The 13561-nt window shown below is 34.3% G+C and overlaps 2 protein-coding genes across 2 annotated transcripts in view; both read right to left on the reverse strand.

The window, feature by feature from the left end:
* Positions 1-13561, reverse strand: part of LOC146540704 (fatty acid synthase-like) — a 38037-nt gene that overhangs the window by 5416 nt on the left and 19060 nt on the right. The window contains exons 22-34 of the mRNA XM_085200379.1: positions 13271-13561; positions 12721-13164; positions 12389-12559; positions 6602-6732; positions 5476-5626; positions 5166-5337; positions 4843-4955; positions 3642-3803; positions 3135-3263; positions 2686-2765; positions 2209-2364; positions 1062-1313; positions 777-930 (exon numbers count right to left, since the gene is read on the reverse strand). Of these exons, the coding sequence (XP_085056505.1) occupies positions 777-930; positions 1062-1313; positions 2209-2364; positions 2686-2765; positions 3135-3263; positions 3642-3803; positions 4843-4955; positions 5166-5337; positions 5476-5626; positions 6602-6732; positions 12389-12559; positions 12721-13164; positions 13271-13561 (2406 nt within the window). The remainder of the gene's footprint in view (positions 1-776; positions 931-1061; positions 1314-2208; positions 2365-2685; positions 2766-3134; positions 3264-3641; positions 3804-4842; positions 4956-5165; positions 5338-5475; positions 5627-6601; positions 6733-12388; positions 12560-12720; positions 13165-13270) is intronic.
* LOC146540705 (uncharacterized) lies at positions 11217-12204 on the reverse strand. Its single transcript, XM_085200365.1, has one exon. It carries the CDS (start codon positions 12062-12064, stop codon positions 11342-11344), a length of 723 nt encoding a protein of 240 aa, XP_085056491.1. The 5' UTR covers positions 12065-12204; the 3' UTR covers positions 11217-11341.

Genomic DNA, 13561 nt, shown 5'->3' on the forward strand with positions numbered 1-13561 from the left:
ATTATAAAGCTGGAGAGTTTATTTATTTGAATGCGCTATTCTCAGGAACTGTAAGTGGCAAAGTAAATATGGCGGACATGTCTTCAAGTATATAATATAATGAAGAAACGCTTGGAAGTTGCATCTCAGCTCTGAAATCGCTCTCAAGATCAATCTCAGAGTTTATATCGGTTTACAAATACAGCCCTATCCGTTTCATTGCATTCAGTTATTATGCCAAGATTTAATAGTAATCATAACTTCTAAAGTTATAATTAAAATGGAGAAAACGATCAAGTTTCAAAATAGCCGGTAGCTCCCGCGTCAATGGAACATAATATTGTGAAAATTCACAACTTCAACAAAATAATACAATTTAAATTACTTTATGTGGGCATTTGTTTTGTTTCTTATGTGTTATAGTTTCAATATAAACACTACCGAGTGAAATGCGAAAAAAAATGCGTTAATGTGAAAGAATTTCAGCTTTATTCAATGTAAAAATAGATTTTAATTAAAATATTTTTTTTAAACGGACTTTTTTTAGGGATACAGCGTGTTATTATTAAATAGTTTCACGCTCTATCCCTCATAGCAGGGAAGGCAGAGAAACCTAGAGTTAAGACACTCCGTGCCACACTTTCCTCACAATTTTCATATGTCACCAAGGTGGAACTCAAATAAGCCCGCCGCCCCTTTTCCTGTCACCAAAAATTAAATGTGAAAATGAAAATGACTCTACCCTGTAATGGGATCGAACCGACACTCGCCGAGAAACACTAAATCTAAATACTCACATCGCCAACAGCTCCCCATTGAACGGCAAGTGCTGGGAGACCAAGCTGCTTCCTCCATTCACAGATTCTTTCCATCACTGAGTTGGAGAAACCGTAGTTCGTCTGTCCTGCATTACCACGACCGCAGGATACAGAGGAGAATATCACGAAGTCCCTTTAAATAAGTATGAGATCTATTAATTTCTTTGGATGACTAAACTTTATTTTTGACTTTTAATGGACTAAAAGTCAAAAATAAAGTTTATTATTATTTAAAGTTATTAAACGTAATTTATATAAACTTACTTCAATTTTGGACAAAGTTTCCTGGAAAGTTTATCCAAGTTCATTGTGGCCTGAGCTTTAGGCGCGAACGACGTTCTGAACGTTTCGGGTGTCTGGTTTTGGAAAATGGAATCCTTGAGGACGACAGCCAAGTTGAATATCGCTTCCACTTGTCCCATCGAGTTGGCCATTTTGAGCATTGCTTCACATCCCTCTTCAGTTGTGATATCGTGAGTGGAGATTTCTACTTTAGCTTCGTATCCGGTCCAAGCTCTATAGAAAATAATTAAAATCATTATAAAAATACATATAGAGGAAAATAATAAATTGTATGTTTGTATAAAGTGTTTTATTCTGAATAGTTCCATTATTCAGACTGATTCCTGGCTCCATCATCAGACCAGCTTGATGATACCATACTGTTATGTTATCACCTAAGCTTCGTATGACTGCGGGTCAAACAATAATATAGCTACAAGTGCACCCAATTTCTTTTTTAAGCTTCACACTACGTATACGTGATCCACTACACAAGACGCAATGCTTCTAAAATTCACTGAAAATGGGGGAACAGAATGTTTTAACACTAGGTTCCCTCTGTTAGTTACTTCCCTAATGTTAAAACACTCCGTTCTTCTACTTTCAATGATTTTTTGAAGCATTGCGCTTTGTATAGTGGTACTGAACGCCAAGCTTTTAATTAATAAAAATAAATCCATTCCACCAAGTGGAGATCGAATCCAGAACCGTCGCGTGAGAAATCGTGAGAAAAAATATATTTTTAATATCGTGAGAAAAATAAATAAATTTCATATATAATATTTTTACCATTTTGAAAAGAATCGTTCATTCGTCACTTACAATAGCTAAACGATCGATTTTAAAGCCCACTGTGGAAGAGCATCCCTTTATTATGCTAAGTGCTTTTATTCGTTCTATATAAGCTTATTGAAATTGAAATTTCATATAAATTTTTATTTTAGCCACGTCTCTTTTAAACTATTAAATTGTATTCAACTATAATAAAAAATATGCCACCTTAGTAAGAATAGAGAAAATAATCTTTTGTTAGCGTACAACGGAACGTTATTTTACATAATAAGAATAAATAACATATATAAACTTACATAAACATATATATATTTATATAATTCAAATTATAACTCACTTTATCCTAGATGCTTGGTATCCATTAGAGATGCCCTTTCTTGAAGTTAAGAGTACTTTCCTGGCACCTCTCAGTATGAGCCAGTCGGCCAGTTCAAGACCGAAACCACCGAGACCTCCCACCACTATGTATACCAGTTCCTCGCTGCACATGTACCTATTGACAGAGGAAAATTAAAAAATATTTTAAATTAAATAAGGAGAGAGAGAGAAGGCCAACCAAGGACACAAGGACACATAGTGTGCTGCAAAATCGACTAATTGTGGGTTCGATCCCCACTCGAGGAAAAGAAATTTATTGAAGTTTATATATTCATTTCTTCGCTCTGGTGTCGAGGCAAAGCGCGGCGTTGAATTCCGCCACTCAACATACGAATTCCACGCAATGAAAAATATTAAATATTTCATTTGCTCAAGTTAGAATCGAACCCATAACCTGTCGAACTCTAAATAAGTATTGATGTAAGAAATATATTACCTTGGCAGAGCCGTCACTGGCGAGCTAGCAGCAATTACAGGACGGTTGGAGCGTTCTTCTTCACGTATCTTTATAATTACCTAAAAGATATAGATACAGATAAATTTTTAATACTAGTTACATTTTGGCAGTCGTTTTAGTCTGACTGGGTTTTTCCTCGACTTGGAATCGAACCCACATACTGTTTGTACCAATGGCCTGGCCTGGCCTTGACTGGCCTCATTTTTATATTTTTATTATAAAGTAAACAAGCTCCAAGCTTACAAATAAAATTTATTTAAGTTAACTTTGACTGTGACTTTAGCTCCTAAATCAATATTTTTTTAGTAGATTAAATCTAAAATAATGAAATTAAAAAATGTTAATTATATATTATATATATTTTACTATTATTATATTATAATTATTATCTTATTATCTTTCTTATGTCTTTATTATATTATTATTACCTTTCCAATATGTTTTCCAGCAGCCATGTATCTGAAGGCAGCCTCCACCTGATCTTTTCCGAAGGTGCAGTAAGTAAGAGGTCGAACTGCACCACTTTCAATGCCCGAGAGGAGGAGGTCTTGGAGACTCTGTTTAAATTAAATAAAATATGACATTTATAATAGATTATATATAGAGGGTAGATAGAACCTAATTGGGTTAGTTAATTAGTTGCAGTTATTTAAAAGGGAATCGAACCCACACCAATAGTGTTTTCATTTCGACTTTTTTCTATTAACTGCGCCATGACGACCTCTTATCCATATGTATCAATAATTAAGAAATTGAAGTTATTTAATATATTCGCTCTCCAGGTAAGTTTCAATTTTCAATCTCATCATAATATCTCTAAATTAGTAACGGAATATGCAAATTGGAGATGGACTTGCCAAATTATGAATAAAATTCTCTATTTTTATAATAATTTTTAAATTAATATAACTTTTAAAATTATACAAAATTAATACCCTTCTGAACTCGTAGCTCAGGTCGAATATGTAGTCCAACATAATGCCGTGGAAGGAGGTCTCCTTCAGGAAGAAGTACATGCCGATGGGAGTGTTGTTGCTGATGTCGAATTTACCGATCTCGAGGAACCGACCGCGGTAGCCAAGACAACGGACTGAAGCCTGAAGGAAAGAAATCAAAAATCAGCTTCACGATGTATCCCGCACACAGCAGGGTAGGCAGAGAAAACCTAGTGTTAAGACACTCCGTTCCCCACTTTCTACCGAACTCTGGAGGAATTGCGTGTAGAGTGGCGGAAATATTTAATTTCTGATGGAAAGAAATACATAATATAATATTTTTTAGCGTCTATTCCACATAAAGAAAAGGGAACCTAGTGTTAAACACTTGAGATGTTGTATGTTAAGAGGTGTTCAACGCCGTGCTTTGCCTTGTACTGGAGCGATGAAATGAAAATAAATTATTCCTTGGAGTGAGAATCACAACTGCCATATTTACAGTCTGAGGCCATGTCTGTGCACGACGGCCCCGCGGCCTTATTTACAAGCTTTTATTTCACTTGCAATTTACTTTTATTTAAATTTGTTCAAGTGTAATCTTCCAATTCTATTTTGAAACAGATATCTTCACTCGATTGAACTGAATTCTGTACACACGTTTAGTTTGAATGGAAACGTAAGGTACTTATGTGACATTCTAAGTCCAACATGGATAAAAAAACTATGATAATATTATACTTTTATTAAGATATATTATATATTTTAATTTTTTTATTTGAGAGAGAATATTAACTAACAATATTTAAATATGCAAATTACAGAACTCGAAACAAAAAGCTTCATATTTCCTAACAAAAACACTTAAAAGACTAAAACAAGTTATCTACTGTGAAATAACCAATACCTGCGAAATAATATAAACATAAGGCAATATATTTTAAAATTCTCAATACAAAATTTACTATGTACTAAGGTACTTAAGCATCTTCACGTTTTATCCCGTTCAGCAGGGTAGAGTTCGCAAGAGTGGAGAGGCAAGGGAAAGTGGAGATCTGAGTCACTCAACACGCAATGCCTTAAGAATTCGGCAGAACTTTCACCCTACCATGCTATTTGCATGGTATACCGAGAAGCTACGATACAGTCGCTGAGAGGGAATCATGGTGCTATATTCAGTTGCTAATTTCGATTTTGAACTCACCTGTAATTTTTCGTCTGACAGGGAGTTCAGAACCAGGTCCACTCCCTTTCCGTTGGTCTCTTTTCTGATCATGTCCTCAAAGGAAGTGTCACGAGAATTTCCAATATGGCTGTCTGTTGAAAAATGATCAAAATAATAAAAAAAAGACATATAGGGCACTTTTATATTTTAATGTTACTTTAAAGAAAAACAGCAAAGTAACCCCAAATTGTAAAAACCTTTGCTGGTATATCCTGAGCTTCAGATAATACTTTTCTTAAATGTATATTACACTCTTCTGTTACTAACGGACGGACGAGACTTGGTACATTACAAAAACTTACCCTTAAGTTGAGGGAAGAGTTTTTTGATGAATGCCCGCTTCTCTGGAGTACCAACAGTTGTAAACACTTCGCAGCCGTTGTGAAGGGCGACGTTGATGGCCGCCTGTCCTACCCCTCCGGAACCAGCGTGGATTAGGATGGACTCACCACGGCGGATTTGCCCCACCATGACCTAGAAGTATAATTTTGCTAAATCTTATCCGTATAAATCTAATTAATAAAAGTTGTTTTACAAATAGTTAGTGAAAGGTGGCAATATGTATCTTTTTTTAATAGATCTAATTCTGATTGTGCTTAATCAAAAACTTACTAAGGCATAATAAACAGTTCCATAGGCAACCGGTACGGAAGCTGCTTCTTCGAAGGTCCATTCGTCAGGGATGCCCCATGTGAGAGCTCTGTCTCCCTCTACCATGTTCGCCATGCCACTGTTCCTGACCATGGCCATTACTCTGGAACCACTAGGAACACAAATTCAATTCTTGTATTTTTGTGAAGGTGAGACTGTTTTGATAAGGACGTATTTAGTTTCTTTTAATTTTGTTAGAGCACTACAGTTTTATATTAGGTGTAGTTCTTCAAATCGCAACAAAAAAGTTTCATTCAAATCCGTCCAGTAATTCGGATGATGTACGTATACAAATAAACAAACAGACAAAAAAAAATTGTCCTTATAGCAAAAATTTTTTTTTAATAAAAATATGTGATTTAAAACTTCTTTTTACTTTTTTCTTATAATAAATATAATGTAAATTACGATTAACTTCTAATTAGAAACCTAAATATAAGATATCTAAATTATAATAGCGACAATGCTTTTAGTGTTTTAATAATCCAAATACATTTTTATTGTTATTTTAAACTTAAATACGAATAAAAGCAACACAGATTAAAAATAACCGACGATATATAAATTAAAACTGTGATATCTGAATCAACAGTACGACAATACATTTATCTGAGAATTGATTTCGGTGTTGATATCTTTGAATGGACAATTTGGATAATAATATGCATATCTTTCTACCTATTTCAAACAATGATACGTTTATATATATTTTGTAAATTAATTATTAATTATTATTTATTATGAAAGCTTCATATTATCTTAAAATTAATTTTAAAAACAGCTGTACTGATTTGGGTAAAGATTGTCCTGCACATAAATTTCAAAACTATTTTATATAAAAATTAAATAATGCATAACGTGGCGTTGAGTCCCCTCAACACAACATATATCAATATTGGGCGAAAATTGGGGAATAAAGTGTCTTAAAACTAGGTTCCCAATCCCTACTCTTTTAAACTTTTTAAATTAAAAAAAGCGACTAAAGTATACTGTTTCGATTAATAACATAAAAAAAATCAGTTGTATAAAAATCATAAAATTGACGCCAAAACAATGATAGAATTTTAGAAAATAAAACAATACTTACTTTTGCGTCCTACCAACAATTTCGAACCCTTGCACGCACTCCTGGGCGAGACGACCGCGGGCCACTGCGTCCACAGTGACACGTCCCATCGCCGTCATCACGTCACGGAAGTTGAGGGCCGCGCAGTATACCTAAGGTAATTTAGGAAATACTTAATTAAAAAGGAAGTAGTAGGAACCTAGTTTTAAGGATCTCTGTTCCCCATTTTGCGTAGAGTCTCTGGTGAAAGAGAGAGAGAGTGAAAGTGGTCTTAATTTATACATTAAATACTTTTAAAATTGATAATAAACATGCTTTTACGTTCTCTACTTTTTTTTCTACCCCTACACTATTTATATTGCCCTAAAAAAAAGGAACAAAGTACCTTAACACTAGGACCGCGCTACCTATACTACTATATGCATAGGGTGAAGCTAAAAATTATAAAAGATAGTTTATATTTTTTTATTCTCATCATATTCAAAGTTTTAAAAAAATCCTATCTATAAACGTTGTTGGCAAAAAACGGTTATTTTCAGTCTATTTCATAAAAATATCACTTTATACTATTTCAATATTTAACAAGAGCAGGGTTCGCAAAAAAATATGTATTGCGAAATAGCGGATCGATCACAATTAAATATTGACGTGAAACGTTAGCTTTTCTCTTCTCATTTTTCCAATTTTTAGTTTAAATTCGTTCACTAACTAACGCAACCGTAGAACAAAGCCACTGGATGAAATACGCCTAGGATTTTTTATAGGCTGTATACTGCAGCAGGGTAGGCAGAGGGTATCTGGGAAAATAATGTTCCGCTAAGACACTCCGCTTTCCGCCGAATTCTGAAGACCGAGATCTGAAGACATCGCGTGTTGAGTGACGAAACTCAACGAAACGTTTTGTTACCACAAACAAACAAACAAACAAAACAAAATACTCTTTATTGTACCATAGAAAAGACACATATACATGTATTTAATACATAGAACAGTACAATTGGCGGCCTTATCGCTAAGAGAGCGATCTCTTCCAGGCAACCTTTGGGTAGAAAAGAGAATACATTGTCTGAAAAGGGAAGGAGTGTACAGAGCTGATATCTAGTTTTACACACACATACATAAATAAATAAATACAGACATACATACATACATACATACATACATACATACATACATACATACATACACACATACATAAATATATAAATAAATACATAATACTTTGCTTATAAAATAATTTCTTTTTTTTTTGAACACAGAAACAAGAACATGAAATAAATACAAAAAATACTATCGAAACCTAGGTACTTATAGCGTTAAATAATAATCTTTCAGCCTCTTTTTAAATGTTTGTATAGTCAAAGCTTGTTTGACTGTTAAGGGTAAGGAATTCCACAAGCGGACAGATTTGATAGTGAAGGAATTGGTATAGAAGGAAGAAGAAGAACGAGGAAATTCAAGGGTTAAACGAGACTTAGAGCGGAGTGGTAAATTATGTGATTCACATAAAAACTTAAATCGTTCTTTAAGATATGAAGGGGAATGCGTAGAAAAGAGAACATTATACAAAAGACAGAGAACGTGAGTATTCCGGCGAAGTCGCATAGGGAGCCACTTGAGTTTTTTACGAAATTCGGATACGTGGTCGTACTTGCGAAGTCCAAAAATGAACCTTATGCAAACATTTTGGAGCCGCTCAAGCTTATTTAATTGCTCCTCTTTTATGTCAAGATAACAACAATCAGCATAATCGAGAATTGGTAGTAGGAGTGATTGTGCCAGCGCAACCTTAGTAGGAATGGGTAAGATATTACGTAGTCGACGTAACGACGCAACAGCTGAAAATATTTTTCTACTTACCTCACTAATTAACGGTTTCCAGGCTAAATGCTGGTCAAACATAATTCCTAGATTTTTAACTTTGTCAGTAAAAGGGACGCAGGTTCCATCAAGCGATAATAATGGCAATTCATGAAACGTAATTTTAGAGATAAGTCTTGGACTACCTATTATAATTGCTTGAGTCTTTTTTGCATTTAGTTTTAAGCCTAAGGATTTACTACGTATTGTAATAGCTCTCAGTTCTTCATTCAATGCTAAGATTGTGTTTGAAAGATCGTGCAACGAACTTTGACGACATATTTGCAGATCGTCAGCGTAAAGGTGGTAGGGAGAAGCAATATTATGACAGAAATAATTAATAAATAGTGAAAATAAGAGAGGGGACAACACGCCACCTTGTGGAACGCCAGCAAGCACCGGGGACCATTCAGAATAAGAATCCTGTGTCCGGATACGTTGCTTGCGACCATGCAAGTAAGAATGAAACCAATCAATCACTTTAGGAGATATGTTAAGAGAATACATAATGGCTAATAGGATATCAAAGTCTATGGTATTGAAGGCGTCACTAAAGTCAAGCAGAATCATAACGGTAACTTGATGATTCTCCATACCCAGACGAATGTTATCCGATATGTTAACCAGTGCAGTAGTCGTACTATAACCAGGTCTGAAACCAGATTGTAAAGGATTAAAAAGGTTGTTATGAGTCAGGTATTTACTAAGTTGTTGGTGTATGAGACGCTCAAGGACTTTTGATAGAAATGGTAAAATGGATATAGGTCGGAAATCAGACATGGAAGAAGGATTGCGGTTTTTAGGCAGTGGCGTTAGCTGAGCTTCTTTCCAGGATGAAGGAAAGGTATCACTTTCTATGGAAAAATTTAGAATTGTTGTTAAGACAGGAATCAGGATATCAAGGATAGGTATGATCATCTTACGACTAATGCAATCAGCGCCAACAGCGTCAGATGAAATGGCCAATATATTCTTCTTAACATCACTTTCGGTGAATTGAGTGAAATTGAAACTGTGATTTATAGGGGTGGGTAAGGCACGAATTTGATTTAGAGATTTTAATTTAGTGGGTACATCAATTGTAACAGAAGGAGAGAAATGAATATTAAGTTTATTTAAATCTATATTACAAGGATTAGAGTTCTGCTTTGCTTTCCCAACCCCAAGGGATTTAAGAAATTTCCAGGCCTTTTCTACGTTGTCTTCCTCGACAACAGACTTATGAATATGGCGTCGTTGTTTATCCCTACACACCCTGTTGCATCGATTTCGAGCTTTAATATATTTTATCCGGTTGTTCTCACTTGCATTACTTTTATATTTTAATTTTGCGCAATTTTTTTTATTTTGTAACTTTTTTATATCTTCCGTATGCCATGGAGCCGGTAAGTGCTTAATACGTATGGGTCTTATAGGAGCATGAGTATCGTATAATTTAATAATAAGGGAGTTAAATACAGATATCTGGTTGTCTATACTATTTTCTGTATAAACCATATTCCAATCTACATTTCCAGCATCCTCACGTAAACGTTCTAAATCCATACCAGTAAAGTTACGCTGGAGAAATATTCTCGATTTTGCTTTCGGAGGTTTTGCTTTGTACGATAGAAAAATAAGATCATGATAGGAGAATGCGGTAGCATTGCATTGACCATATGTTGCAACATGATCAATGGAAGAAACTAAAATTAAGTCTAAAAGAGAAGAGGTGCAGTTGGGGAATGTGTGAGTGGAGGATAGAGGGAGAATGTGCATATTAGTTCCGTTTACTACGTTCCGTAGCCGATTTGTTCGATTATCATTTTTAAGCAGGCACGTGTTGAAATCCCCCATGATAATCGAGTGGCTATATGAAAGAGTCAGTTTTTCAAGAAGAACTTCAAATGATCCGAAATAATCCACTGTAAGCGATGGGCTATAGTAAACGCCAAGTAGGACCTTTGTGTGCGCGAATGTCAGCTCAATAAAAAGGTACTCAGGAATGGTATCGTCAGTTTTATTGTCTTGGGAGTATTCAAGAAGATTAAATTGTATGTGAGCGCGAAGATAAATCGCAACTCCACCACCAACCCGTCTAGTGCGATCATTTCGAATCAGGTGAAATCCTGGGAGTGAATATGCTGTCGATGGTAAACAAGGCTTTAACCACGATTCAGAAACTAATATGGCGTGAACGTTGGTGTTATCAAAAGATGTCAGAAGATCAGGATAGTGAGCCGGAATACTCTGAGCATTTATGTGAACCACATTAAGATTTTTTGGATAAGGAGTGAAATGAGAGCTTAAAGTTTCATTTAAAGAGGGAATACTCTGAAAGCTATTGGTACTTAAATCTTCTTCTGAAGAAGAAAAAGAATAATAAGTGTCTATGTTTATTGAAGAATTAGACATTTCATTGATTACAAAAAAAATAAAAAATAAAATAAAATAAATAAATAATAATAATAAATATATAAGAAAAAATATATATATAATGTATATAAAAAAAAAAAAAGTTTTAATATAATGACTAATATGTATTAAGTCAGTACTTAATATAAATAATTGTATTTTATATAATAAAGTATATTATTCTACTTTTAGAGTTAACTAAATTCTTTTACCCACCTGCCAGTTGCCATAAAAAAAAAAAAACAAAAAAAGAAATCTTTACGACATATGAATATACTACAAAAGTAAATGAATAAATATATTTTACACACTACGAAAAGAAAATAATATTAGTAAAAGTAACTAAAACACTTAACACACAAGGTTTTACAACTGTTTCACTTTTTAATCTGTTTTAGAAGCATTTGTTTTAGTATAAAAATAACACAACGTGTAGGTAGTAAGAAAATAATAACAATCACTACTATAGTATGCAGTTTGACAAGCAGAATGTAAACAAATATAAAATCATTGTTTCTTTATAAGTCGTTTTGGACGTGCACCTGTTACCTTTTGAGTGATTTTATCAACTGGAACATTGTTTTGTGGCGACTTGGATTTTGCTAAACTATGCAGCTCAGAAGAACATTCGATTTCATGCCTGGAGCCGTCAGAAGCGATTGCATGTATGCTGCCATTTTTTGTCCAGCACTTATTAATACCGAAGTACTGCCTCGCCTCAAGAAAAAGTTTATGTCGAGTTTTCGTTAAAAATTCCGACTGCGCGATGCCAGTCCCTTTTAGTTTGGTTTTTGCATGCCAGACTTTATCTCGAGTGGTAACATCTGTAAATTTAACAACAATGGGACGTGCTTTTTCAGAAGGACGTCCTAGCCTGTACGAGGACTTAATATTGGCAGTTGAAAAATCGGATAAATCCAAATTATCACCAATAACGGTAACAACTCTTGCTAACAAATCTTCAGACTTTTGCTCTGCAATACCGTGGAAAAGCAACGATTTTCTCCGCCGACGCATCTCTTGGCGATCCATCTCTCTGCCAATAAGTTCCACCTGTTTTTGCAGGGTATTCAGTGCAGAGAGTGTAAAAGATTTAAAATTGTTAAAATCGGTTGCCAACGAAGATGTAGTGATAGGAGAGGAGGATTTGCTTAATTCTTGCTGAAATGCACTCATCTTCATAGTAAACATCTCATTCATAGAGGTAAGTGTTTCCTTTAATGATTCCATGCTGAAGTAGTAGTGTTGTTGTACTAGTAAAGGTTTATTGCTTGATGTATATATAAATATTATTCTTCAAAGGAAAAAACACTAGCTGGTGGGTATCGTAACTTAATAAATCATTTTTCGTTGGAAATTCACTTGTTAAATTATTCTTACTAGATTATTATATAAAAAAAACTTTTGGACGAAAAAATAACGATATTAACTTTTTGACTTCCTACCCTCGAAAAAAAGCACAACGAAGAAATGAAAATATTTAATAATTTATTTTGCACGAGACACAACTAGCCTCATTAATTTCATTTTATTTTTTTATTATAAGATACTTACATTGATTAAAACGCTTTGGGGATTCTTGAAAACTTGATTTTCTCTTATTGGGCCTTCGAGCCATTTCAGCGTAGACAAATCACCGATGGTCAGAGTGTTGACGAAGGCGTGGTGAGCTGTCACAGTCTCCAAGTCTCCCATAAGTAAATGTCTGTACGTTCCCCAATTACCCTAAATAAAAAGATAATTTTTTACCAAATATAAAAAAATGAAAAAAGTACTTTAAATATGTATATTCACAACTGCTTTAATGTAACTTTAAAACTTGCCTTATGATTCTTTGTACTATGTTTATGAAAATATTATGCTCTAGTGTTTTTTTATTTACTTACGTCTAAGTAAACATTAATTGCCAAATCCTTGTCTAATTGTTCTTCATAGAACTCCAAGTCGGGATTGAACTCTGGTGCTGATGCATCAGATATGAGGAAACCATGGACTATTTCACCACCTGGTTCTTTTCTTAGACAATTAATCAAACCCAATAATCCATTGATATATTCATCTTGGCTGTAAATAACCAATTTCTGACCAGCCTTAAGTTCCTCCTTGACTTTATCAATCCATGCGTATGTTTGATCGGCTGTGACGATTTTGATAAATTTAGCAGGTTTTGCACCAACGCGTTTACGGAACATCACGATGTATTCTAGACCAGTGTCTTGTATGGAGATGATGTCTAACTTATCGGAATAGTCTTTAGGATTAATTGGTTCCGTTTCTCTGCTGATAAGGAAGCACTTTTCACGAATTGCCAGAAGACCCTGCTTCAGTACCTTCGAATATAAAAAAAATAATCATATCAAGTCAAATTAAATAGAAACTAAAATTCTATCTTGTCGTGGTATCTAGTAAAATTATAGTACATTTTTCTACACTTACGTCTGGTCTTTGTAGTAGATTAGCACCAACAAATATAACGGTATTTGCTTCACCAACAAGCTTCTTGTTCTCAACAGTAATATGTGAAGGCATTTCTAATGGCTCTTCAGAGAATACCGTCAGTTCCGCCTGTACTAGAGGTAAGTCACCCAAAATATCACCAATTTTTTCCATTATAGGTTCTAAATTGTGATTTTTGTACACTTCGTCAGCTATTTCAATACTTTTAACTTTGTACGTTTGTATGTTTTCAAGAATCAGCTGAATATTAGCCCTGAGAATATCTTCAAT

The sequence above is a fragment of the Heliconius melpomene genome, chromosome 2 (genome assembly GCF_056956725.1).
Source record: "Heliconius melpomene rosina isolate 202511_hmr_F chromosome 2, ASM5695672v1, whole genome shotgun sequence".
NCBI lineage: Eukaryota > Metazoa > Arthropoda > Insecta > Lepidoptera > Nymphalidae > Heliconius > Heliconius melpomene.